We start from the raw sequence: 25426 nt of genomic DNA, 5'->3' as shown, positions 1-25426 counted from the left end.
AATTTCTCTTCGGGGACAGTGTTAGCTATGGCTAATGGGGGGCGTTATATCCGCGTGCCCCTCTGACTAGCAGAGGGCACAGTGAACGAAAGCGAAGGACGGGACGCGGGCCACGTACGTGAGATCGCCACCTGCCGCCCTGGCGGGGGCTGCGTGCGGTCGGTCTGTTGTCCCCCGTTGAACCCCTGGGTTAGGGGGTGCACCTCGGACGCGCAGTGTGCTGATCTCGCGAGTTGGTCCCTCGACCGAAGTCGCTGGTATTCCAGCTGCCTATCGGCCGGCGAGTCCCACATACCCTCCCCATTTCCGGGAGAGATGCGTAAACGCATTTCTCAGCGTTAAAAAAGGGGTTTGGTGCTTCAAGGATCTGTAAAATAAAAGAAAAAAAATTGCTTAGGTATATTATTCCACGTCAAAATGATTATATCCTATTGCAACCTTTTCCTTTCTTCTGGACCTCAGTTTTCAGCCTAAGTATTAAGTCTACTCCTGGACATTGACCTTTTCGAGAACGTGCCACCATACGTCATGACATCTCATCCAACCAAAATGCGTCACCTTCTGAAAAACATCAGCCAAGTGAACGGGAGTCATCAGCGGTTCCTTACCGGTATCTTCGCGGCCACCATAACGCGTCTGCCCCAGCGGCCATCGGCATCGGTTCTGCGATAAGTTACCCTGCTCCCTGCTATTTTCAGCTTCCTAACACCTTGCACTTACTAATAAATTAAAAAAAAATTGAATTTAGTTTGGATGGGAAACATTTAGTTAGAAATAAATGTACTTCTTAGTGAAATAAGCCATTCATATGACGTCATTCTTCTTCTTAATTTGCTTTATGGCTTTCAGTAGTGCCACACCGAACACAGACGTCATTATCAACTGAAAGACGTCCACAGCTGGCCATAGCTCTCTTGTAGGGAGTTCCACACGCCACGCCACGGTCATGCGCTGAATACAGAGCTGTATTCCTGTGATTCTTTAATCGTCAATCCACGTAGGGGGGGGGTCTTCCAACACTGCGCTTTCCGGTGTGAGGTCGCCATTCTAGCAATTCATAATATGACATTTAAGTTAAAAATATGAATAATAATATTCTTGAAATCAGTCCATTAACTGATGTTGTGTTCATTCGTATAACTAATTACTCATTATCTGATAATAATATTTTATTTATGTCATCGAGTGGGCGTGTTTAGTACGTGTTCACGTACAAGCGAGCGCGGAGGCGGAATATCAGACGTATCGAGGTATAGTGCGCGACTGGTTGAGATGGCAATCGGAGTATGATGCGGGGGGCCGCCCCGCACACCCGCGCCCCGCACGTCAACCGCGCTCGCCCGCATCGGGTTAGTGCAGGGGCTGTGCAGGTATTTCCTCCCCAATTGCCATCTCAACCTGTCGTGTAGTATTCCTTATTTTAATCGCAGAAATTTTCTTCACTTTAGACCTTCGGAAGTTAGGTTTTCCACTTGAATTATGATTTTAAAATGTTATTACTATACAAAAACTGACCCGCCATCGCGTCCGCGTGTTTTGGCTACCCGCCCTCATAGATAGTTGAAAAAAATCGGCCAATGCGAGTCAGACTCGCGCACCGAGGGATCCGTGCTACAGTCGTATTTTTTTGACATTTTGCACGATAATTCAAAAACTATGATGCATCAAAATAAATAAAAATATGTTTTAGAATGCATAGGTAAATCCCTTTCATGTGATCTATCTTACTTCTAAAATTGAAAATAGTAATTATTACTACTTCATGACTACAATATTAAATGTGTGACATAACCCTAAATTCACTGTTTTCAGATTTTTCCACTTATGTCTGCTATAAGACCTACTTACCTGCCAAATTTCATGATTCTAAGCCAACGGGAAGTATCCTGTAGGTTTCTTGACAGACCGACAGACAGACAACAAAGTGATCCTATAAAAGGTTTTTCCTTTTGAGGTAAGGAACCCTAAAAAGAGCTAGTTGGAAATAAATGAAGTTATAATGATATTGATTATTTTTAATACCTGCACTGTCAGTGGCGTGCACAGTGTTTGAAGCCAGGGTAAGCATTAGTTAGGCAGGAACCTATTTACTGGCAGGTCATAATGAAAAATATGCAGTGAGCCATTACAACTGGGGTAAGCAGTGCATTTATGCCTTTATGACCTGCACGCCACTGTGCACTGTACCTACCTACTTACTCGTAATGTTTTCGTACTGATGGAATCGTAACCTTCCAAAATATCGATGAATCTAATCATGATGTATCGATACATTTTCAGATTGTATGTATACGTATTTACCTATACCTACCTCAATGCAGTAAACAGAAGCTGCCTCTATACCAAAGACTAGCATTTACGCGTGACTTCGCCCTTAATATCGCCCTAAATATAACATAGGTAATTTATAGCACAAAGCACTCGGAGATAATCCCGCTATCTATCAGTGAAAGTATTTCTGAAATATAATTAGTTTCGGAGATTACCTCCGAGACTACACCCAAACCTACAAATATTTATAAATTATATTATTATTGGTTAGTGTTAATAAAATAAAAATAAATACAGATTTTATACAATTCTTTCAAATATTCAAATAAATACCGAATAGAAGGCGGGCGTCTTATCCACTTTAATTTTTAATCACGGCTCATTATATGGCTTAGTACTGGATTATTGTTTTGGTTTTAGCTCATCAAATTGTACCGACATCAGCCTGATGTTTGGTCGTCTGGCGATCAGCCAGAGTGTATAATTTCCCATGGGAAATAAACACTAACAATACACGTCGTTGGTTCCTACGTGATTGGTCAGGATCGTTGTGAATTTTGATTTGTTAGGTTTTCACTGGGACCGGTTGGCGCAGACTTGAATATAAACACATCTTGGCTAAGAATGATACCAACCCTGCTTATTTTATATTTTTTTACTTCGTCCGCGTGAAATACAAAAAATTCAAACTCCTATTTCACCCCCTTTGGGTTGAATTTTCAAAAATCCTTCCTTAGCGGATGCCTACGTTATAATAGCTATCTGCATGCCAAATTTCAGCCCGATCCGTCCAGTAGTTTGAGCAGTGCGTTGATAGATCAGTCAGTCAGTCAGACAGTCACCTTTTCCTTTTATATATATTTTAGACTAGCTGCCCTGGCGAACTTTATTCCGACTAACAGTCGATTCAAATTTTTTAAATTTTTCTCTCCGTAAGAACCATCCTCGTACTTCAAGGAATATTACAAAAAAAGAATTATCGAAATCGGTTCAGCTGTTCTCGAGATTTGCAATGAGCAACACATTTAGTGATTCATTTTTATATTATAGAATATGCTCTTGCTAAGTTTTATCCCCGAAATCTTTAGTGTGCTAGTGACCAACATTTTTATTGATTAGGTTAGAAGGAACAAATTTAACAAAATCATAAAATTCGTAATACCAAACATACATCTGCCAGCAATTGCTATTTATTTTTGTCGATTAAATTTACTTTTGTTTCTTACATTAATAAAAATAAAATGTTTGGTAGGTAGGTACAATACCAATAATAGGCTTCTATACAACATTTATTAGGGGTGGTTAAGTCCCACAGAACGACTTCAAACGTGACTGCAAAACGACTTCAACAATAGAACCAATCCTCCTTCCTTCCTTCCTTTAAAATCCTTAAAAGCCTCAATAGCTCAACCGGTAAAGGAGTGGACTGAAAACCGAAAGGTCGACGGTTCAAATCCCGCCCGTTGCACTATTGTCGTACCTAGTCCTAGCACAAGCCTGACGCTTTAGTTGGAGAGGAAAGGGGAATATTAGTCATTTAACATGGCTAATAATATTATTCTTTATAAAAAAAAGATAAAAAAATCCTGTTTTTGTCCTTCAGTAAATACTTAAGTGGTTTTAACACGCTAAATCATGGTACATAATTATTATTATGCACTATGTATGTAAAGATTTACCATGATTCACCATACGGTAGGTACAGCGTGCAGAATGCGCTATGACTATTTAAACCTAAATCCACACGGATAAAGTTGCGGGCATCAGCTAGTAATTTTTTTATAAATGCGAAAGTGTGTTTGTTTGTTGTTTTGTTGGTATCTTGGTTTTTTAGTTTGTCCTTCAATCACGTCGCAACGGTGCAACGGATTAACGTGATTTTTTGTATGGTTATAGATAAAGACCTGGAGACTGACATAGGCTACTTTTTTCATACAGGGTTAGCTTACATCCCGGGGAAGGACATAGGCTACATTTTATCCCGGAAAATGAAAGAATTTCCACGGGATTTTTAAAAATCTAATTCCACGCGGACGAAATCGCGGGCAGTAGCTAGTGTTTTCATATTAGGAACTTTCAAGATTGTAAATATTTGATAGATGATTCGGTTTAAAAGATTCAATATTTAGTGTCGTCCATGTTATTTAGGTACACACACCTCACACGTATTATTTTTGATAAAGGCAAAAGCATACTTATAAAAGAAAACGCTACTAGAGGCACAGAAGATATTTTAATAGTACTTACTACTAGCGGTAAAATAATTAATTTTTATATTAATACTTCCAGCATGTATAAAATTGTCATGTTTGACTATTAGTTCATGTTACCTAACACACTTTCACATTTATAATATAAGTAAGATTATGGTCAATTGTGACTTATCGGGAGTGATTTAAATTTTTAAATTATAGTAATAAGCAGTTATTACGTTGTATTGCAATCAAGCGCTGTTTTTAACAGCTGTATGCACCGTAAAGACCAATGTGATACGGCCTTTATCAGACGGCCAAGATAATTAGGAGGTTCCTGTTAAGTTGAGCCAAGAATCAGTAAAAAACCCGCGTGTTTTTTGTGTACACTGTTAAAAGTCTGTAGGTACTCTGTACTTATTACACTTTTGTTTATCTATCAGCTATGAATAAAAAAACCACCGAAGTGCGAGTCAGACTGGCACACCAAGGGTTCCGTAAAAATAATTAGTTATTTTTTTGTTAAATAAATCTGCCGCTTCCAAAAAGATTATTTTCTTTCTTTTGTTAAAAAGATAAAGAAGATTTCTTTATAAAGTAACAAGTTAGAGAATCCTTTTATTTATCCTTCTACTTCTAGCTACTCTAATCATTCTTTTTTTTTTGCAATAAAACTAAGCAAGCTGCATTTTGTAAAATATTGTATGAATTTTCCAAATTTCAGGTTGATGGAATTAATAGTTACAATTGCCGAGTTTCTTGCTGGTTCTTCTCGGTGAAAAGGTCCATTCCGAACCAGTGGTAGATACATCCGACGATTCGAAAGTACTTGTGAAGGTTTACTTGAATAAAAAATATTTATTATTATGACGATCAACGCGGGAAAGACGGATGGACAGACAGTCGCACAAGGTTTACTTTTTCTATTTTGGTACGGAACCCTAAAAAGATATAATACCTATTCAGTGCCATCTTACCGATAAATAGGTACTTCACTTGGAATAGATGTACACAACATTTGAAAACCGTCAGAAAGAGATAAGAGTTGGAACTTTAAAACGTCTTTACAATATAAAATTTATTAAAAAAAAAGAAGAATACAGTTTTGAAGTTTTCCTATCTATTATTTTATTTTGAGTTTCCGGATGCTTGCGAGTCTTTGAATTTAGGTAAAAAACTATTTAAAATTATTTAGTAAAATTATTTATTTATAATAAAATTGGTTGGATAAATACCTACATAGTTTTTAGCTACCTAGCGAAGTTATACATAACTAACGACCCGCCCCGGCTTCGCATGGGTGCAATGTAGATGTTACGGGTAATGCTACAAGATGTAGTAAACCTAGGTTTACACGGGTTTACTTAATATTACCCAAACGTTTTGGGTAAAGTTCGAATAATAAGTAAAATAAATTTTAATTCGGAATTTACCCATACTCACCTAGGTCTACCCAACTCTGGCTGGATAATGTTAGGTTGGAAAAAGTTTATGCTCTTAGAGCTATTGTGTCCTTTTCGGGTTGGAAGAAATGAATGGCTCCATTGCATAGTGGGGTACTCTTTTCTCCCCCCGCTTCCACTATCAAGAGCGAGCGAAGCGAGCTCAGATCTTAGAACACTCCTACTCGGATGGGTTAGGTTAGAACTGGATGGTGGGGTCTTCGTGGTTATTTCTTTTTAAACCACCCAGAAAAAAGGAGTGTGTGTGTCTCCTTTTTTCGTATGTGTGTGTGAGTGAGTGGTCTCTTCCGTCGGCCCGACCACTCACTATATTGGGGGGTCTCTAATTAATTAAACTAACAGTACCCAGTAATCATTGGATACACCTAGGTGAGTTAGTAAATGAGTGGGTAAACTCCGAATCAAAACTTATTTTTCATTATTATTTGGACATTACCCAAGAACCTTGGGTAATACTAAGTAAACCCGGGTAAACCTAAGTTTATTCCAACTTCCAACCTTACCCGTAACATAGATACTAATGTGGTGTCAGTGAAGAGATTAATAATCCATACTTCCATATCTACTAATATTATAAATGCGACTCTACAGTTAGTATAAGATTTCATAGTTTTAAAAATACCAAAGTCGAAATCGACTGTTTCCATACATCTACAGGCAGCGACACAGCGGAAATATTGCGAACTAAAGATGATCGAGTGTTTGCGAGTATAGCTTTCAACTTTACGATACCAATTACCACATAACTACGTCACCATCGAGAATGGTTTGCGTTTACCTACACCAATACCAATATCGAGTAATTTGGCAGTACGAGTCCTAAGTTTGACGTCCTAAAACTAGTAAATGACGTCATTTTCGCTTATGGATACGAGTCGATAGTCGAATTGTAACTCACCAAAAAATACTCGGTGAGAGAAGCGTGAAAGCTTATTGATAATTAAACAAAATGATGAAATTTAATAAGTGAAGTGCCTTAATTTGCCCACGGAGGCAAGGAGAATGTTTGGGAAGGTAGTCAAAGCTAACCGTCGTGATTGTGTAACTTAAATTTGGTTCAGCGGCGTAATTTGTGATGTGCGCAGTGTATCGGTCAAAGAAACAGGTTCTCACATAGCCCAAACCCTCCAGCAAGTTGAAGTGACAGTGAACAATCCATGCATGTCGTACTGGGTTGAGCATCCGTCAAAGAAACAGGTTCTCACATAGCCCAAACCCCCCCGTAAGTTGAAGTGGCAGTGAACAATCCTTGCCTGTCGTACTGGGTTGAGCATCCGTCAAAGAAACAGGTTCTCACATAGTCGAAACCCCCCAGCAAGTTGAAGTGGCAGTGAACAATCCATGCCTGTCGTACTGGGTTGAGCATCCGTCAAAGAAACAGGTTCTCACATAGTCGAAACCCCCCAACAAGTTGAAGTGGCAGTGAACAATCCATGCCTGTCGTACTGGGTTGAGCATCCGTCAAAGAAACAGGTTCTCACATAGTCGAAACCCCCCAACAAGTTGAAGTGGCAGTGAACAATCCATGCCTGTCGTACTGGGTTGAGCATCCGTCAAAGAAACAGGTTCTCACATAGTCGAAACCCCCCAACAAGTTGAAGTGGCAGTGAACAATCCATGCCTGTCGTACTGGGTTGAGCATCCGTCAAAGAAACAGGTTCTCAAATAGTCGAAACCCCCCAACAAGTTGAAGTGGCAGTGAACAATCCATGCCTGTCGTACTGGGTTGAGCATCCGTCAAAGAAACAGGTTCTCACATAGTCGAAACCCCCCAGCAAGTTGAAGTGGCAGTGAACAATCCATGCCTGTCGTACTTGGTTGAGCATCCGTCAAAGAAACAGGTTCTCACATAGTCGAAACCACCCAGCAAGTTGAAGTGGCAGTGAACAATCCATGCCTGCGTTCCTACTGAGTTGAGATTTGGTACCACAGCATACCTACAAGTACCTAGTGGGGTACCGACCGATGGACCGTTCATATTATAGAGTAGGTACCTAACGTGAAGTGGCTGAATGAGGATGCCTCAAGACTGGATGTAGAAGACAGACATCCACAGGCTAAAATGATAGATAATGATAATAGTGCATCTCGGATGAATCATTTTGTGCAGCGATGACTGGATGTAGAAGACAGACATCCACAGGCTAAAATGATAGATAATGATAATAGTGCATCTCGGATGAATCATTTTGTGCAGCGATGACTGGATGTAGAAGACAGACATCCACAGGCTAAAATGATAGATAATGATAATAGTGCATCTCGGATGAATCATTTTGTGCAGCGATAGCCATCCATACATATAGCTCGCAGAATGCATTTACTTGTAGCGTTGTAAGATCGATCACAAAGAGTATGTCACACCTTGATCATTGAGGCAAAGGTAAGATATGCACAATTTATTACCTACCTATACCTAGGTACCTAATACCTACATAATATTATTCTAAGCCCTATGGGTAGGTACATCAAACGTGTGGCTCAAATTTCCTACTAAGTAGGTGCCTACTTACATTAATTTATGATTCAATTATACATATAAGTTGGTACCTACATCTGATAAAATCAACCCATTTTTTCACCAGAATAGAAACCTAGGTAGGTACCTACCTACCAGGTATATTAAGAAACATACATACAATAACAGAAAATACCTACCTACTACCTACCATTACTTGCATCCATTCACAAACAAGAAAGTAGGTACTTAATTTATCTATATATAAAAAAGGAAAAGCTGACTGACTGATCTATCTAATTGAAATTTGTGTAGTCCTCGCGGACAAAATCGCGGGCACAATCTAGTATAGAAGGGTATAAGTTAGTAAAATTTTGTATGAAATGGACCTACCTACCAAATTTAGCTAGCTTATTATATTAAGTATTTTTCTAAAATAAATTATTATTTTCAGGTTGCAGATCATCTATGGTACCTAACCTATACTTACCAGATTATGTTGCCTATCTTCCAGCTACCTAAGCTAGGGCCACTAGAACCTAACTTAATTCAAGAGTCAAGACTGCAACTAACCTGGGGGTCATCAGACTTGTAGAATACCTATATAATTTGAACTGTTTATGATGTACCTACTTAAATACACCTTATGAATTTTACAGCTGATGTAAAATACTTATACGCATACCTACCTACTTATAGTATCTAATTTAAATTTAAACAAAAGAATTTAATTTGTTTTATTTCATCCTAAAAAAAGTAAGTTTTCAGATGATACTAATAATAGTTAAAAAGTATTCTGGAATTTGCCTGCCTGGATATTTCCGGGAATCTATGATCAAAACTAAATTAAAATGACAGGTTTATGTGTATTGCTGTTCCTTTCATAAGCTCCCTGCACTGCAGAAAAGGATAGCAATACATTTAGACCTCGTCTAACAGAATTAGCCACACTGTCCCCAACTGTTTGTGCACCAAGTCTCATCAAAATCGGTTCAACACTTCAAAGATTAGCTCACAATTTTTTTAATTATGAGCTTATTGAGAACGTAACAGGCAATTTTCAATTTTGTTTATTTGTATGAACATTTTGAAACGTGCAGCCTTGATGGGGGTAGCTGAGGTAAAAGGGAGGGGAGGGAAATCATTCCCTTGGAAGGAGTGATTTTCCGCCGGGGATGTATACTTTTTTAAATGATTTTTAATTTTGATAAAATTGTCATTGACTTAAAACAGCCTCGGTAGGGGGCGGCGGGGTAAGTCAACCCCTTCACTCCTTCAGCCAGAGACTCACTCACGTTTTGTATGGATGAATCCAGAGACTCCGGAACGTCCCTATCTCCTCTTCTTTTCTCCATCAAGGCGGCAAGTCTCAAAAGCTAGCCCGTTGTATGTAGGTATGAATTAAAATGCCTATAAAAGAATCTTATGGCATGACTAGCTATAAAAACACTATGTTCATAATAGAAAAGCAGAGACAAAAAACATTTTATTTACTATTAAATTTTTATATTGTTATAAAACTGTAGTTTGTTGCGCAGTGTTACTGCACTTAGATGACTTATGAGGATTCTGTAGAGTGTAGTCTTGATGCAGCAAAATCAACTTGCATTCTTCTAACAAAGTGGATTAGGCAGGTGGTGTGGTCATTCACAGGCTGTTAACATAACGTAACTAACTGGTCCACAGTTATCACTGAAAAAATAGAAATTATTGATCTTTAATTTTTTAAATTGCTAATTAGACAAGAACTATTCTTCTTATTTTACTATCTATCTTAATGAGGTCTAAGTTTTATTTATAATATTAATTAATAAGTAGATGATGCCCGTGACTTTATCCGCGCTGATTTAAAGGGTAAAAGTAGCCTATCTCCTTCTCCAGCATGTAACAAAGCTCCACACTAAATAATTTATACTCGCAACTTCATTTATCTTGTGGGAACTGTTCGATTTTCAGAGCCTAGTTTATTTAAAAATAGGCTATATCCATCCCCAGGATGAAAGATCTTTGTACCTTTTGTCAAAATTGGTTGAACGGATGAGCTGTAAAAAGCCAGCAGATAGATAGACAGATAACCTTTATACATACACTAAAATACAGCTCAAACTCAAGGTCCCGAACTTAATTACATGTCTTAAACAAAGAAAACTGAATTGATTATTAAAGAGTTGCCTTTCTGTAATAGATTACCTAGATGTTTTATTGCAACTTTAACTTCAGTGTACCACAAGATTATGTCTAAAATGTGTTGTCATTTATCAAGCGGTCAGTAGTCAAAACTGTTCTAACAAATATAATTATTAATGATGGCTCAGCCCTTTTTGAACTCATTTAATGCTAGGTACCTAGTAGACAGTAATTATTTAAGTAGGTAGGTACATATGAAGTTATGTTATGATTTAACTATACTCTTCAAACCTGGCCACTTGTCTATGTGTCCAAATTCAGATCAAGAGATTTGTATTACCTAGTAATTAGTACATTATGTGAGCGTGATCCGAAGAGAGAGAGTAAACTTACTTAAGGTCGTCAGTCCAGCGGGTTGGAGGTCGTCCCACACTGCGCTTGCTGATACGCGGTCTCCACTTCAGAACACGTCTGCCCCATCGGTTCTGCGGCAGACGTGGCCTGCCCACTGCCAGTACAGATTTCTAATTCGTTGGGCTATGTCAGTCACTCTGGTCATCCAACGGATTTCGTTGTTACGGATTTTGTCCCTCAGAGTTACCCAACATAGCCCGCTAAGCGACTTTGAACTTGTGGACAAGGCCAACTGTCAGTGTCCACGTTTCAGCACCATACGTCATCACAGGTAGGACACATTCATTAAAGACTTTCGTCTTTAGGCTTTGGGGTATCGACGAATTGAAGACTTGACGCAATTTTCCAAATGCTGCCCAGCCCAGCTTATTTTTCTGTCAGCTTCCTTGTCGAAGTTGTTTCTACAAAGTTGTATTACGTACAATAATATATACCTAATAATCAGTAAAACTTCAGTTTTCTAGTTAAAACTAAAGCGATTGTTCCGTTTGTTTCAGTCTCAACTCTCAGTTTCAGTTATGATAAAAGGTTATGTTGGTTTCGTTGGTTTGTTTTGATTTATTTTTTTACTGACAATGACAGAGTAACAGACTAGAAAGCGGTAACTTTTTTTTTAATCTGACGAAAATTTGGCTCTGGACACAAGTTTCTTGAGGTTTTTAGTGATCTTAGACAAATTACCATAGACACACACACCATAGACTAAGTGGTGGACTGTCACTTGTTTGTCATTGTCACGCTGTCAATCTGTCATTGTCAATCTGTCAAAAACGTCAATAAACGAAATAATAAATGCCAAACTCAACAAAATGGCAGCGTATATCTGTCCCCCTTTTTTTGCGAACGTGTAAGAGAGACAAATTGTGGCGAGAGTTGGACCATCACGTTTACTATTTCTTTTACTCGATGAGTCCAATACTGACTGTTATGGCCAACTCATACTGCCGGACAATACGTAAACATTGACCGTGAGGAGTAAACGAAACGATAAACGATAAATGCATTGTTCAATCTTGTACTAACTGTACTGTATGTCTGTCTGCTAGATTTTCACGATACATTGCGCGTTAGTTTTAATTTTACGATATTTCCTATTATTTTTATTTTGTGATATCTCCTAAGACATTATTCTAAACTAGCTGATGCCCGCGAATTCGTCCGCGTGGAATTAGGTTTTTAAAAATCCCGTGGGAACTCCTCGATTTTTCGGGATGTCACCCTCCATTTTATCTATACCCATGCAAAAAATCACGCCAATCCGTTGCACTAAACCAACAAACAAACACACTTTCGCATTTATAATAAGGGTACTGATTAAATGATGTAAAGGGCAATTTTGGTCTTAATTGAATATTTCAGATTATCAACCATTTTATTTTGATAAGAATTAATAGTATGTTAGTAAAATCACATTTGAAATTAAGGCTTTGTTTTCAGATCACATTTGAAAATCATAAAATGATTATTGTGAGCCAACTTTAAGAGATAGTAAGATTTTGTGGAACTTTTTAAGAGAAATAATTTCATTGTACATTGTTTTCGTGTAAATTTGACCGTTTAGGCAGCGCACGCCTCGGAAACTCTCAAACGAGAGGATTATTTTCCGACCTAATTCACATTATTTTAATTTCCCTGGGGATCTCTATTTTTTTGAGAATTAAAATATACCTATAAACCTTCCTCCTAAATCATTCAATCTATTGGTGAAAACCGCATTAAAATCCGTTGCGTAGTTTAAAAGATCTACGCGTTCATATATACATTCATGCATACATTTGAGCTGAACATTATATTATAGAGGTGTAACCAGAACGCTAGCAAAAACGAAGACAGGTGATAGTACTGATGATTACTGATGATAAGTACCACAGAAAACGCGAAAAAATGTAAAATTTCTATTATATTGTAAAAGTTTACTATATGTAGGTACATTGTAAATAAAAGATCTGACTTACGCTAGAGGTCAACGAACGTTGCGTAAGTATGCCACTCGGAGTCAGTGCTGCGTCGTAGGCGGGGCATTGACCCGAGTTTTGTACGCTATATATTGCGGGTTTGAAAAAGACTAAATCACTATAACTACCAAATGAAGCAAGTGGTTATTGGTATTGGATTGTGTTTAGGTAGTATAACAATAACGCTAAGTTTTTGCTAGCGTTCTGGTTACAACCTGTATGTCAGTCAGTCAGTTTAGCCTCTAAGTAAACATATAAGTATAACTGGTGACAGAAGGACTGGTTCGTTTTTTGCACAAAGCATCAGCCTTTCTGTATAGAGCGTGAATGTAGCCAGTATTCTTGGCACCATTCCGAGCGGGCACGCTTTACGTTTTATTGTAACATTTTCATTTTTCAAGTTATGGGGTAACGCTTTTCAGATTTCAAATCGAAGTTTCTATCAAGCATGCTATGGCACGGGATATATTTTTGTGCTTGCGGGTTTCTAGTATCAGTGACTGGTGAACCCGTTTCACGACTTGTGAATATACATCAGGGGCCTGTAAAAGGTTATATGGCACCAGAAGGTGGCGTCTTTGTGTTTTACGGAATACCATATGCTACGGCACCGACAGGGCCTCAAAAGTTTAGGGTAAGATAGGTTTATAACGAGTTAATTTATTAAAATAGTAAGTTAATTTTATGAATAATATCTAAATATTGTAAAATTTTGTTAAATATTTTCATTAAAATACGTCATTTTATTATATTCTTCCTACAATTACAAATTTCGGGTTTTCACAAGGTTTTGCTACCGTTTTTCCCCTGTGGTTTTGCTTCACTTTCTAAAAAATTTAATAGCTACAAAATTTTCTATCTTTATTTGTAATTTTGTAATCGCTTTATCTTTCTTCGTTTTAGTCACCTCTTCCGCCTCCTATCTGGACGACCACATTTGAAGCTGTTAAAACAAACATTATCTGTCCACAAAATCTTGCCTTAACTAATTACAAAGGCGAGTTTTTGATGCAAGAAAACTGCTTGATTGCTAACGTATACGTGCCTGATACAGAAGAAACAAATATTCCCGTAGTTGTTAATGTCCACGGAGGAGCATTCCAATACGGATATGGTTCAAGAAGAGCACCAATGCATTTAGTTCAGAGTAAGAAAGTAATAGCTGTGAACTTCAATTATCGTGTTGGTGCCCATGGCTTTCTCTGTCTTGGTACGGAAGATGTGCCTGGCAATGCTGGTATGAAAGACCAAGTTGCGTTACTTCGATGGGTACAAAAAAATATTGCACAGTTTGGTGGTAATCCAAATGATGTTACTATTAATGGATGTAGTTCCGGAGGTGCATCTGTCGATCTACTGATGATATCTAAGATAGCAGATGGATTATTTCACAAAGTAATACCAGAAAGTGGGTCTAAAACTGCCCCGTTTAGTGTACAAGTAGATCCCATTGCAAACGCAAAAAGAATAGCTAAAGAGTTGAACTACAGTAACGTTGACGATATTGAAAATTTAGAAGAAATTTATAAGACGGCTCCATACGAGAAATTGTATAAAATTGACTTGGGAAATGAAAAAGATACTTCTATTGTTTTTTTGCCTTGTGTTGAACGTGATATTGGTGAAGAGATATTTCTAGATGATGATCCAGTAAATATTATAAAGAAGGGTGCATATACCAAATTACCAATGTTATATGGGATAACTGATATGGAAGGTATTTATAGAATGAACAACTTTGATGATTGGATAGATCAGATGAATAAAAACTTTGCTGATTTTATTCCCGTAAATCTTAAATTTTCCAGCAAGGATGAAAAAGAAAAAGTTGCACAAAAATTAAAACAATTTTATTTTGGAAATGAAACAATCAATGAAGAAAGTGTGTTAGACTACATTAAATATTTTTCGGACGTTATGTTTGGTTATGGAATAGCAAGAAGCGTGAAAATGCAAGTAGAAGCGGGCAATAGCGAAATATACTTGTATGAATACGTATTTGTTGATGATAGTGAGAATTACATCCCTTACACAAATACCCGTGGGGCTGCTCATTGCGCACAGGCGAATGCAATAACAGATCTAGGAGATGAAAGTAAGCTTTCGCAGGAATACAAAAATATGAAGTCAGTTATGAGAGACCTCTGGCTCAATTTTATTACTACAGGGTAAGTTTTCAATATAATACACATACCTATAAAAACAAAGTTTAAAACTTGTTTAAAAAGTTGATATTAATAACATAAAATAATATAATAGATAACAAAATCCAAACACCATGTAACTGCACAAAATTCTACGGGAAATCTTTTACAGTATATGTTGTACAACTGTGGAATGCTCTGCCCAAAAATATTCGGAATTCAAAATCCTTGCCTATATTTAAAAATCGTCTTAAAGAACTATACTTATCGATGCCATAATAGGTAATTTATTCGATCATAGGTATAAATGTATGTCTATTATAATATATGTAGTTATATATATATATATATATATATATATATATATATATTTATTATGGATTGTATATATATTGATATTTATAATAGTTATTGTATATGTATGATAGTTATGTATGTATTACTGAAATAGTTAGGTACTTATTAATTAATTATTTATTATATAATACTACTTCATTTTTTTTCTGTATAGCGTGTAAGTACTACACACCTAGTTTCTCCTTTCACCAAAGGTTGCCTGGTAGAGATTGCTGTGAGCAATAAGGCCGCCTAAGAGCAATTGTATGGAATTGCATACAATTTTTTTTTTAGTTTTAGTTTCTTTGTCTTTGATAGATATCTATCATAAAATAATTTGTGCAAGTATGAAATTTTATTTAAGTACCTCTGCAAGTATTTAGGAAATGAACGAATGAACCGACAAACACACTTCTTCTTTGTCGTTACGCTCTTTACAAAGCAGTCGTAGTACGTCACTGCAGTGCTGTATCACGATCACAATGCGTCTTCATCCCGCTCTGATCTTGGACTGAATCAAGAGACTTGTTAAACGCGTATACCCGAAAGGGACCAAACAACAAAAGAAATAATACTTACGTATGATAGGTTATGTTTCATAATTCGCGTTCGCTACTACTTTTACACAGCAATGCAACATAAATGGCATCTACACACCTTCTATACTAAATTTAAAACAGAAAACTAAATAAAAACTCGTAATATTCGCAATAAATTACTATCACAGAGGTTTGTTGGCCACAAACTACAACGTGCCCAGCAAAAAGAAGCTAAACTATGACAAAGACAAAAAACTGTGGTTATGTCTCTATCACCCCTCAGAGCTTTTCTATACACCTAGCTTGCTCTAACAAGGTATTTTATTTTAATAATAAAGTCTCCTTATTCTTAGTCTGAGGCTCTGATGGATGCGTTCCTTGCTCTCATGTAAAGGGACGTCCATCGTAGCCCTCACTTGCTCTGTCTATGTCATGGGCAATCTACCACGTCATCTAGTGTCACTCTAGTGCCCTCTACTCTTTCTTGAATTACTAGAAGTTAAATCATCGCGACAAAGATAACTGCTATACACTATTATATTCTCCCGCAGTCGCGTTTAATCAATGTTGGTTTCTTTTACAGAAAACCGGTTCCAGATGGTTCGGAGTATCCAGCCTGGCCACCTGCAGGATATAATCGGTCTCCATACATGTCCCTCAGTGGTACTCTTGCACTGAAAAGTTCATTCCTTGGAAATCGTGCTCCTTTTTGGGATGAAATATATGACAAACATTACGCAAAACCTGAATTTAGAATTTAAAAAGTGTGTGTTCAACGTAAATATTTTTTTATAGAAATAAAAATCTAATAATTTATTGATTTCATTAATTCCGGCTCAATAATCACGTTGTACTAAGTACTAATACGGGTCAAACGCATATTATTCCTTAGATTTTTCAGCCGTAAGATATAATAATATATATTATAAGGTGAAAAAAATTAAAATAGTAATAATTTTGTATCGTCTAAATTTGGATTAAATCAATCATATTATATAATGGGAACCCTAAAAATGCCTAAAATGTGTCAAGATTAAAAATATCCGAAAGTTGATAGTACAAAATATTTAACATTTTGAGAAGTACTCATAGATAAAATATACCTAACGTGCACGATAATATCACAGTTAACCCCACGTGCTGTTTTTAATAAAAACATAAACATACTAACAAAAAGCACGCAACCAATCAGTGATATATTTATAGGTTCATATAAAACGACATACTGACTGACTGATCTCTAGCAGCGCACAGTATCATGATTTCATTTTATGTGCGCGGTAACAAAGTCCTCGGCTGCGTATATTGCGCCTCTACTCTACGGCCTCTTGATTTCAGCGGAAAGCTAAGTTTAAGTTAAGTAAACAAAAGAAGACTAAATAAACTACAATAATATACTTACATCCCGTGACTGGAACAATGTGTTACGGTATTTTTCAATACCACTCAGATAATAATAGGTCTGTAGGTCCTTCTAAAGTTTCCCAACCAAAATAAGAATCCTGCGTGTTTTTGTGTGCACATTTATGAGTCTGTACCTTACCTTTACCAATGAGTTATAAATAAAATACAGATAATAAATGTCATCTTTCAGTGGTATTTGCCGATAAATATTTCAGTTGCTTTAGATGTTTTTATATCATTCGTTTTGAATTCCGTATTCCATAGTATCATTTTGAATTTCGTTAGAAATAGTTGAAAAATTTAAAATTACTTACCTACTTTATTTAATTTTTAACCGACTTCAAAAAAAGGAGGAGGTTCTCAATTCGTCGGAATCTTTTTTTTATTTTTTTTTTTTTATTTTTTATGTATGTTCCCCGATTACTCAAAAACGCCTGGACCGATTTTGAAAATTCTTTTTTTGTTTGAAAGGGTATACTTCAAAGTTGGTCCCATTTCAATTTGGTGAAGATCTGATGAACATCTTCGAAGATAGATACTGGAACTCCTCAACGGATAAGAGTAAATTGCTCGCGATCAGTGTAATAGCTTAGTAAACAGTAGATTTTTAACCAGTCATAGCATAATTCCATGGGGCCACTAAAAATTGTGAAATAAAAAATTTTTACAAAAAAAATAAAAACCGACTTCGTTACATAAACACTAAAAATTGAAAAATAATTTAATTTATTACCGAATATATTATGTATACAAGAGTTAATATAGTTCCATAATAATATTTTTTGGGGTCGGTGCCAATGAGGTGCCATTGTGGAGTCCCATAAAAATATGAAGTCTAGACGATTCGCGCAGCTAAAGCTAATTGGCACCGGCACCAAAAAGTATTATTATGGAACTATAATAACTCTTGTATACATAATATATTCGGTAATAAATTAAATTATTTTTCAATTTTTAGTGTTTATGTAACGAAGTCGGTTTTTATTTTTTTTGTAAAAATTTTTTATAGAATTTACAAAAATTGAAGTTAAAAGATTGTAACTTAAAAGTGTTGTGGTACTGTTTACATAATATTATTCGAGTTTCCGGGTTCGCAAATTAGTGCGTAAGTAAGTATAATTTGTTGGCATAAAATAATTTTGTTACAGAGCTACGCTTGTACACTTACCGCCTAAATTAATAAAATTACATCAATTCATCCGTAATTTGTCGATAAGTTACTTAGCAACGTCGTTAATTATTATTATAATCAAAGTAGAGTTTGCTTCCAAGGAAACAAAACTTGGTATACAGTGCTGCTTTCCAGATACCGAGGTTCCTATCAAGTATGTTACGTTATGGATTACTTATATATGTCTACGGATACCTATCGTTAGTGATGGGTGAACCATCTTCGCGACTTGTGAATATAGAGCAAGGAACTCTAAAAGGTTATATGGCATCAGAAGGAGAAGTTTTTGTGTTTTATGGTATACCGTATGCTACGGCGCCAACTGGGAATCAAAAATTCAGGGTAAGACCACTTAATTTGGGTTTGTTTCTAATATGAAGATAGAGGAAATGAGAATAGGAACTGTTCTTTTAATTATGATCTAATATAAATTTTTTTTATCTTCTTGTTCATGTAATGTCTTGTTAGCACTTCTCAGTAGAATCTGTTTTCCAAAGCAGTGGTAGAGTCCCATGCTATGAGGTAGCATAAGAGATATCAGTTTATCCAGTGTCCTACGAGAAAGAAATAATTCGGTGTTCAACTAGGTTTAACTTGATTTTCTTAGCCAATTCCGCAGATTGCAATATTTATGAATATGCTATTATTAACTTTTTCATTTTAGCCACCCCTTCCTCCGCCTTCATGGACTAATACATTTGAAGCTGTTCAAAAAAATGTCATCTGCCCACAAAATCTTGCCTTCAGGAACTACAAAGGTGACTTTATGATGCAAGAAGACTGCCTGATCGCTAATGTATACGTGCCCAACACAGAAGAGACAAATCTTCCCGTACTCGTATATTTTCATGGAGGAGCATTCCAATTTGGATATAGTACAGAAAGATCACCAATACATTTAGTTCAGAGTAAGAAAATAATCGCTGTCAACTTCAACTATCGTCTTGGAGCCCATGGCTTTCTCTGTCTTGGTACGGAAGATGTGCCTGGCAATGCTGGTATGAAAGACCAAGTTGCGTTACTTCGATGGGTGCAAAAAAATATTGCACAGTTTGGTGGCAATCCAAATGATGTTACTATTAATGGACGCAGTGCTGGAGGCAAGTCTGTCGATCTGCTCATGATATCAAAACTCACAAAAGGATTATTTCACAAAGTTATACCAGAAAGTGGGTCCTATAATTCTCCAGCTAGCGTACAATTACATCCTATTGAAATTGCAAAAAGGATTGCCAATGAGTTGAACTATAGTAACGTTGATGATATTGATTCTTTAGAATTTTTTTATAAGACAGCACCATATGAAAAATTGTATGAAATTGATTTAGGAAACGAAAAAGATAGTTCTATTCCTTTCTCACCTTGTATTGAACGTGATATTGGTCAAGAGATGTTCCTAAATGATGACCCGGTAAATATAATAAAATATGGTGACTATCACAAGTTTCCAATGTTATATGGGACAACTGAAATGGAAGGTATTTATAGAACGAAACACTTTGATAATTGGAAGGACCAGATGAACACAAATTTTGCTGATTTTCTTCCAGCAACTTTAAAGTTTTCTAACGAGGCAGAAAAAGAAGAAGTAGCATATAAAATTAAACAATTTTATTTTGGAAATGGATCAATCAGCGAAAAAAGTGTGCTAGACTATGTTAAATATTTTACGGATATTATGTTTACTTACGGGGTAGCAAAAAGTGTGAAAATGCAAGTGGAAGCTGGTAATAACGAAATATACTTGTATGAATATGCATTTGTCGATGACAGCGCTGATATATTACACAAATGTCCGTGGGGCGGGTCACTGTGCACAGGGGTATGCAGTTATGGACCAAGGAGACGAAAGTAAGCTTTCGCAAGAATATAGAAATATGAAGTCACTTCTGAGAGAACTGTGGCTGAATTTTATTACGACAGGGTAAGTCTGTAATGTGATTTGCTTGGTTAAAATATATTTGTACAAAAACAGTACTCAATGATGTTTTTTTTTTTACAGAAAACCAGTTCCAGATGGTTCGAAGTATCCCGCCTGGCCACCTGTAGGATATAATCGGTCTCCATATATGTCCCTTAATGGCACTCTTGCACTGAAAAGTTCGTTCCTTGAAAATCGTGCTCCTTTCTGGGATGAAATATACGACAAATATTTTAGGTTTTCTTCAAATTCTAGTAAATTTCAATTTTAAATAAAAATGTTATGCGTTTTTTATAATCCATAAAAATAAAACCATTGGATTGGAAACTAATTGTTTATTGATTTTATCCACTGGGGTGGTTCTTTTTGTTGTTTTGTGTAGCGGGCACTGACGGGTGAGCATTTTGAGGCTATGTCGTGCGAGGCCTGGCGCGATTCGCCAGTTGCCCTAAGACCACCTTACCTGATTGTAGCTTCCAAATTATATGTTTAATTGTGCTGAATTATATATATTTAATAGTGTTCACTTCCTTTTATTTCTTACTACCCTGGTAGAAAACACGGCGCTATATTAGTCCCTAGTACAGTGGCAAACTTGACGTCTACAGGACAACCCCACCAGTAGGTACATTTTGTACAAAGGCCTTCGGACAAAGGTCTGATTCTCGTAATTTCTAGAAAAGATATTCCATAAAAAATCATCTGAAATCTGATCATAAATGAAATATCGATTCTATAATTTACAGTGTAGTTTTCATGAATATTAAGAAAATCGCTTGGCCACGAGGCAATATCAATTTTGATTTAAGCATTCACAAAGCAAGATACCTGTTTCACAGTCCAGTGGGTCGCTAAATTCAAAATCTCTTTCGGATTAACATCTATACAAAATTCTAAGCTTTGAAAAGTCGAAGCCTTGGAATTGGGATATTTGAAGTTAATGAAAACGCTTCGTATTTATCACGATCGTCGCTATAGCATTACAAATAAGTGGATACAAGATTTTAATGAATTTTGTCTCATCGCCCAAAAATAAATTAAAGTAGGTATTTTAATAGCTTTGGTTCGTTAACTTATCTGTGTTTAAGTTTCTCGAAAGATAATAATTGTATTGTAACTTAACTTTGATCTCTGACTTTACCCTTTTACTAAATATCTTTGAGTTTTAGTTTAAGGGGTTATTCAAGGGGCGGACCGACAATTAATTCCTAAAAGGCCGGCAATGCATCGGCGGTTCCTCTGGTGCTGCAAATGTTCATGGGCGGCGGTAACCACTTAACATCAGGTGACCCGACTGCTCGTTTGCTCGCTATCTCTATTTAAAAAACCGGTCAAGTGCGAGTCAGGCTCGCACACTGAGGGTTCCGTACTACAGTCCTATTTTTTCGACATTTTGCACGATAATTCAAAAACTATGATGCATAAAAATAAATAAAAATTTCTATTTTAGAATGCACAGGTGAAGCCCTTTCATATGATACCCCACTTGATATACCTAGTTATCTTACTTCGAATATTGAAAATACTAATTATTAATTCATGACCACAATTTAATTTTTTTTTTGTGTGTTCTAACTCTAAACTCACTCACTCAACGGTAGATTTTTCCCCTAAATTCAGATTTTTCCCATAAGACCCACCCCACCTACCTGCCAAATTTCATGATTCTAGGTCAACGGGAAGTACCCTGTAGGTTTCTTGACAGACAGACAGACAACAAAGTGCTCCTATAAGAGTTCCGTTTTTCCTTTTGAGGTACGGAACCCTAAAAAAGGCCGTACCTTAGACACCTAGTTCCAAAAACTCCAACCACACGAGTAGGTTGTGTGCTCCAACTGTAACGTCTCTCTCTCTCTCTCTCCGGTCGTTCCTTCATTGCTGAAGATCGTGGTCCTGGCAACCTGCCCTCGAATGGATTATCTGTTTCCATCGGCTTCTGTCGGTGGCCATTTTCGTAATGTGATAAAATCTGTAACTTACCTACAATCAAACAAAAAAACAAAAAGTTATTCAAAGATAATAATGTTCTCGCGTAATAAGTACAAGCAATTTTCATTTATCTTTTATTAATCAAATTATACTTTTTACATTTTGATCCTATTACGATTATCATAATTGTATTATCGGTCATCTAGTTAATGTGTTTGCGTTTTTACTATAAATGTGTGATTTTTACCACAAATACCTATTTCAATAAGACACGGTACCTTTATCACTTTTGTGATAATCCTATATTTGGAATCATTCGTGCTTGTTAACGTGTATAGGGTAGTTAGTAGGTAGGTAATACGTTATTGTAAAAAAATCAACAAATTATTAGGTTGGTAATTATTTACTTAGTTTTTCTTTTAAATTAAATTATTAGTTTAACATAATATTCCGTTAAAAGTTGTGTAAATCCGTACCCTAATCCGTACCCTTATTATAAATGCAAAAGTGTGTTTGTTTGTTTGGTTTGTTGGTTTATTGGTTTGTTGGTTTGTTGGTTTGTCCTTCAATCACGTCTGACGTGATTTTTTGTATGAGTATAGATGGTATGTCACCTGGAGAGTGACATAGGCTATTTTTTATCCGGGAAGATCAAAGAGTTCCCACGGGATTTTTAAAAACCTAATTCCAAGCGGACGAAGTCGTAGGCATCAGCTAGTCAACATTATAAACAAGAAAATTTTGTAAAAACGTGTTAAATTAAAAATTTAATTAATTACACGGAGTGTTATCTTAAATACGTATCGCGATCTGAAGCTCGCGACTTCGTCCGTGTGGATTTAGGTTTGTAAAAATCCCGTGGGAACTCTTTGATTTTCCGGCATAAAAAGTAGCCCTTTCCCGGGATGCAAGCTATCTCTGTACCAAATTTTCATTGATTGGCTGTCAAAAGCTAGCAGAAAGACAGACACAGTTTTCATGGAGTATGGATGGATTGGAGAACAGTGATAACCAATAAAATGTTAAAATTGTTTTTTAAATAAATTTTAATGCCCTAGACTTGTGATCGGTTTTATCTAGCTTGATATAAATTTTAATGTTGTATTAAATTTTTGCTGGGCCTTCAATAAATGTTATTTGGTTTCAGAAAACAAAAGCATCTACTATGTGGTGGCGTTTGTTAACCATATGCGTGTGCGCAGGCATAGTGTCAGGAAGAAGTACTTCAGAATCGCTTCTGGTTAATATAGAGCAGGGGCCTGTTCGAGGTTACAAGCTACCACAAGGAGGTCTTTATGTATTTTATAACATACCTTACGCAACAGCGCCTATTGGACTACAAAAATTCAAGGTAAGGAAATTCACTTACTATAAAATTAAGTAAGAGAGTCAACTGTCACAGTAACATTATCATAATATACGATATTTAAACAAAACTTATTATTTTTAGTCACCTCTCCCTCCACCAACATGGACTGAACCCTTTGAAGCAATTAAAAAAAACATCAAAATGTGTCCACAACTGACGTTTGGGGGTGTTCCCGATGATCGTATAATGCAAGAAGACTGTCTAATAGCTAATGTATATGTTCCTGATACGGAACAAAAAAATCTTCCCGTCGTCGTGTACATTCATGGAGGAGCGTATCAATTTGGACATAGTGTAGATTTAGAACCAACCAACTTAATTAGAACTAGAAATATCGTAGCTGTTACCTTCAACTATCGGCTTGGAGCACATGGATTTCTTTGTCTTGGTACTAAAGGAATACCAGGTAATGCTGGAATGAAAGACCAAGTGGCCTTACTTCGGTGGGTGCAAAAGAATATTGCTCAGTTTGGGGGTAATCCAAATGATGTTACTATAGATGGATGGAGCGCAGGAGCTTCTGCGGTTGATTTAGTGATGCTTTCAAAGACTACACGAGGATTATTTCACAAAGTTATACCAGAAAGTGGTTCCAGCACGGCCTCATTCAGTGTTCAAATTGACCCACTGGCAACTGCAAAACGCGTTGCAAAGGAACTAAGATTCGGTGATGTTGATAATATTGAATTATTAGAGGAATTCTTCCTCAATACACCATTAGAATCACTATGGTCTGTAGATACATTTAACAGTAAAAATAGTTCCGTAATATTTTCTCCATGTATTGAACGAGATTTAGGAGAGGAAATGTTTCTTGACGATCATCCAATCAAAATTTTGAAAAGTGGTGACTATCCCAAAGTACCTATGTTATATGGAATAGCTGAAATGGAGGGTATTTTCCGAGCTGGTCACTTTAGAATATGGAAAGATTCAATGAATGAAAGATTTTCAGATTTTTTCCCAGAAGATTTACAATTTGTGGATGAAGATGAAAAAAAAGAAGTGGCGGGGAAAGTCAAACAATTTTACTTTGACGATAAACCCGTAAGCGAAAACAATGTCTTATCGTATATAGATTATTTCACAGATGTAATGTTCGGATATGGTACAGCAAAGGCAATACAAATGCAAGTGGAAGCTGGTAATGACCAAATTTACTTATATATTTATGGCTTCACTGATGAAACGGATAATTACATTATACATACAAATGTTCGTGGAGCTAGTCATTGCGCTCAGACAGATGCAGTAATGGACCAAGGAGATGAAAATAGGCTCTCTGTAGAACGTCAAAAGATGAAAGCTGTTATGAGAGATCTATGGGGAAACTTTATAACAACAGGGTAAGGAATGTCTAGTAAACTTTAATATTTAGATATTTTTTCTATTTTTCTCTTGAAATAGCAAATATTTGTTGATCATTAGTAGACCTAATTTCAAAGATAGGTGCTTTGCGCATAACCTTATTCAATTTTATTGCATTCCACAGGAAACCTGTTCCTGATGGTTCATCATACCCAGCATGGCCGCCAGTTGGTGGCGATCGAGAACCTTACATGTACCTGACCAATAATCTTGAGTTAAGACGCTCATTCCTCGGAGATCGTGGGCGTTTCTGGGATCAGATCTATAGAAATCATTTTAGGATTCCAATACCACCACGTCCTTAAGTCAAATATGTCGCAAAATTTACTTGTTGTACTTGTTACTTTATTAAAGAGATAATAATA

The 25426-nt window shown here is 36.5% G+C and overlaps 3 protein-coding genes and 1 pseudogene across 3 annotated transcripts in view; all 4 read left to right on the top strand.

Annotated features, from left to right (window-relative positions):
* Nucleotides 1-25426, top strand: part of LOC117985277 (terpene synthase-like) — a 383491-nt gene that overhangs the window by 307781 nt on the left and 50284 nt on the right. The window lies entirely within an intron of this gene.
* LOC117985279 (esterase FE4-like) lies at nucleotides 5498-16746 on the top strand. The gene is made up of 4 exons (XM_034971970.2): nucleotides 5498-5632; nucleotides 13303-13514; nucleotides 13784-15048; nucleotides 16483-16746. The coding sequence occupies exons 2-4, from the start codon at nucleotides 13329-13331 to the stop codon at nucleotides 16658-16660; spliced, it is 1629 nt and encodes a 542-aa protein (XP_034827861.1). The 5' UTR covers nucleotides 5498-5632; nucleotides 13303-13328; the 3' UTR covers nucleotides 16661-16746.
* LOC117985196 (carboxylic ester hydrolase-like) lies at nucleotides 18601-20668 on the top strand (annotated as a pseudogene).
* On the top strand, nucleotides 23477-25366 carry LOC117985278 (esterase FE4-like). Its single transcript, XM_034971969.2, has 3 exons — nucleotides 23477-23675; nucleotides 23775-25039; nucleotides 25186-25366. Exons 1-3 carry the CDS (start codon nucleotides 23490-23492, stop codon nucleotides 25364-25366), a joined length of 1632 nt encoding a protein of 543 aa, XP_034827860.2. The 5' UTR covers nucleotides 23477-23489.

Source organism: Maniola hyperantus, chromosome 9, assembly GCF_902806685.2.
Source record: "Maniola hyperantus chromosome 9, iAphHyp1.2, whole genome shotgun sequence".
NCBI classification, from domain to species: domain Eukaryota; kingdom Metazoa; phylum Arthropoda; class Insecta; order Lepidoptera; family Nymphalidae; genus Maniola; species Maniola hyperantus.
This window is presented reverse-complemented; position numbering and strand designations above follow the sequence as displayed.

Coding starts and splice junctions, on each gene's coding strand:
- LOC117985279 (XM_034971970.2), top strand. CDS start 13,329: ATGCTATGGCACGGGATATATTTTTGTGCTTGCGGGTTTCTAGTATCA. Junction 13,515..13,783: donor CAGGGCCTCAAAAGTTTAGG/GTAAGATAGGTT, acceptor TCTTCGTTTTAG/TCACCTCTTCCGCCTCCTAT. Junction 15,049..16,482: donor CTCAATTTTATTACTACAGG/GTAAGTTTTCAA, acceptor TTTCTTTTACAG/AAAACCGGTTCCAGATGGTT.
- LOC117985278 (XM_034971969.2), top strand. CDS start 23,490: ATGTGGTGGCGTTTGTTAACCATATGCGTGTGCGCAGGCATAGTGTCA. Junction 23,676..23,774: donor TTGGACTACAAAAATTCAAG/GTAAGGAAATTC, acceptor TATTATTTTTAG/TCACCTCTCCCTCCACCAAC. Junction 25,040..25,185: donor GGAAACTTTATAACAACAGG/GTAAGGAATGTC, acceptor TGCATTCCACAG/GAAACCTGTTCCTGATGGTT.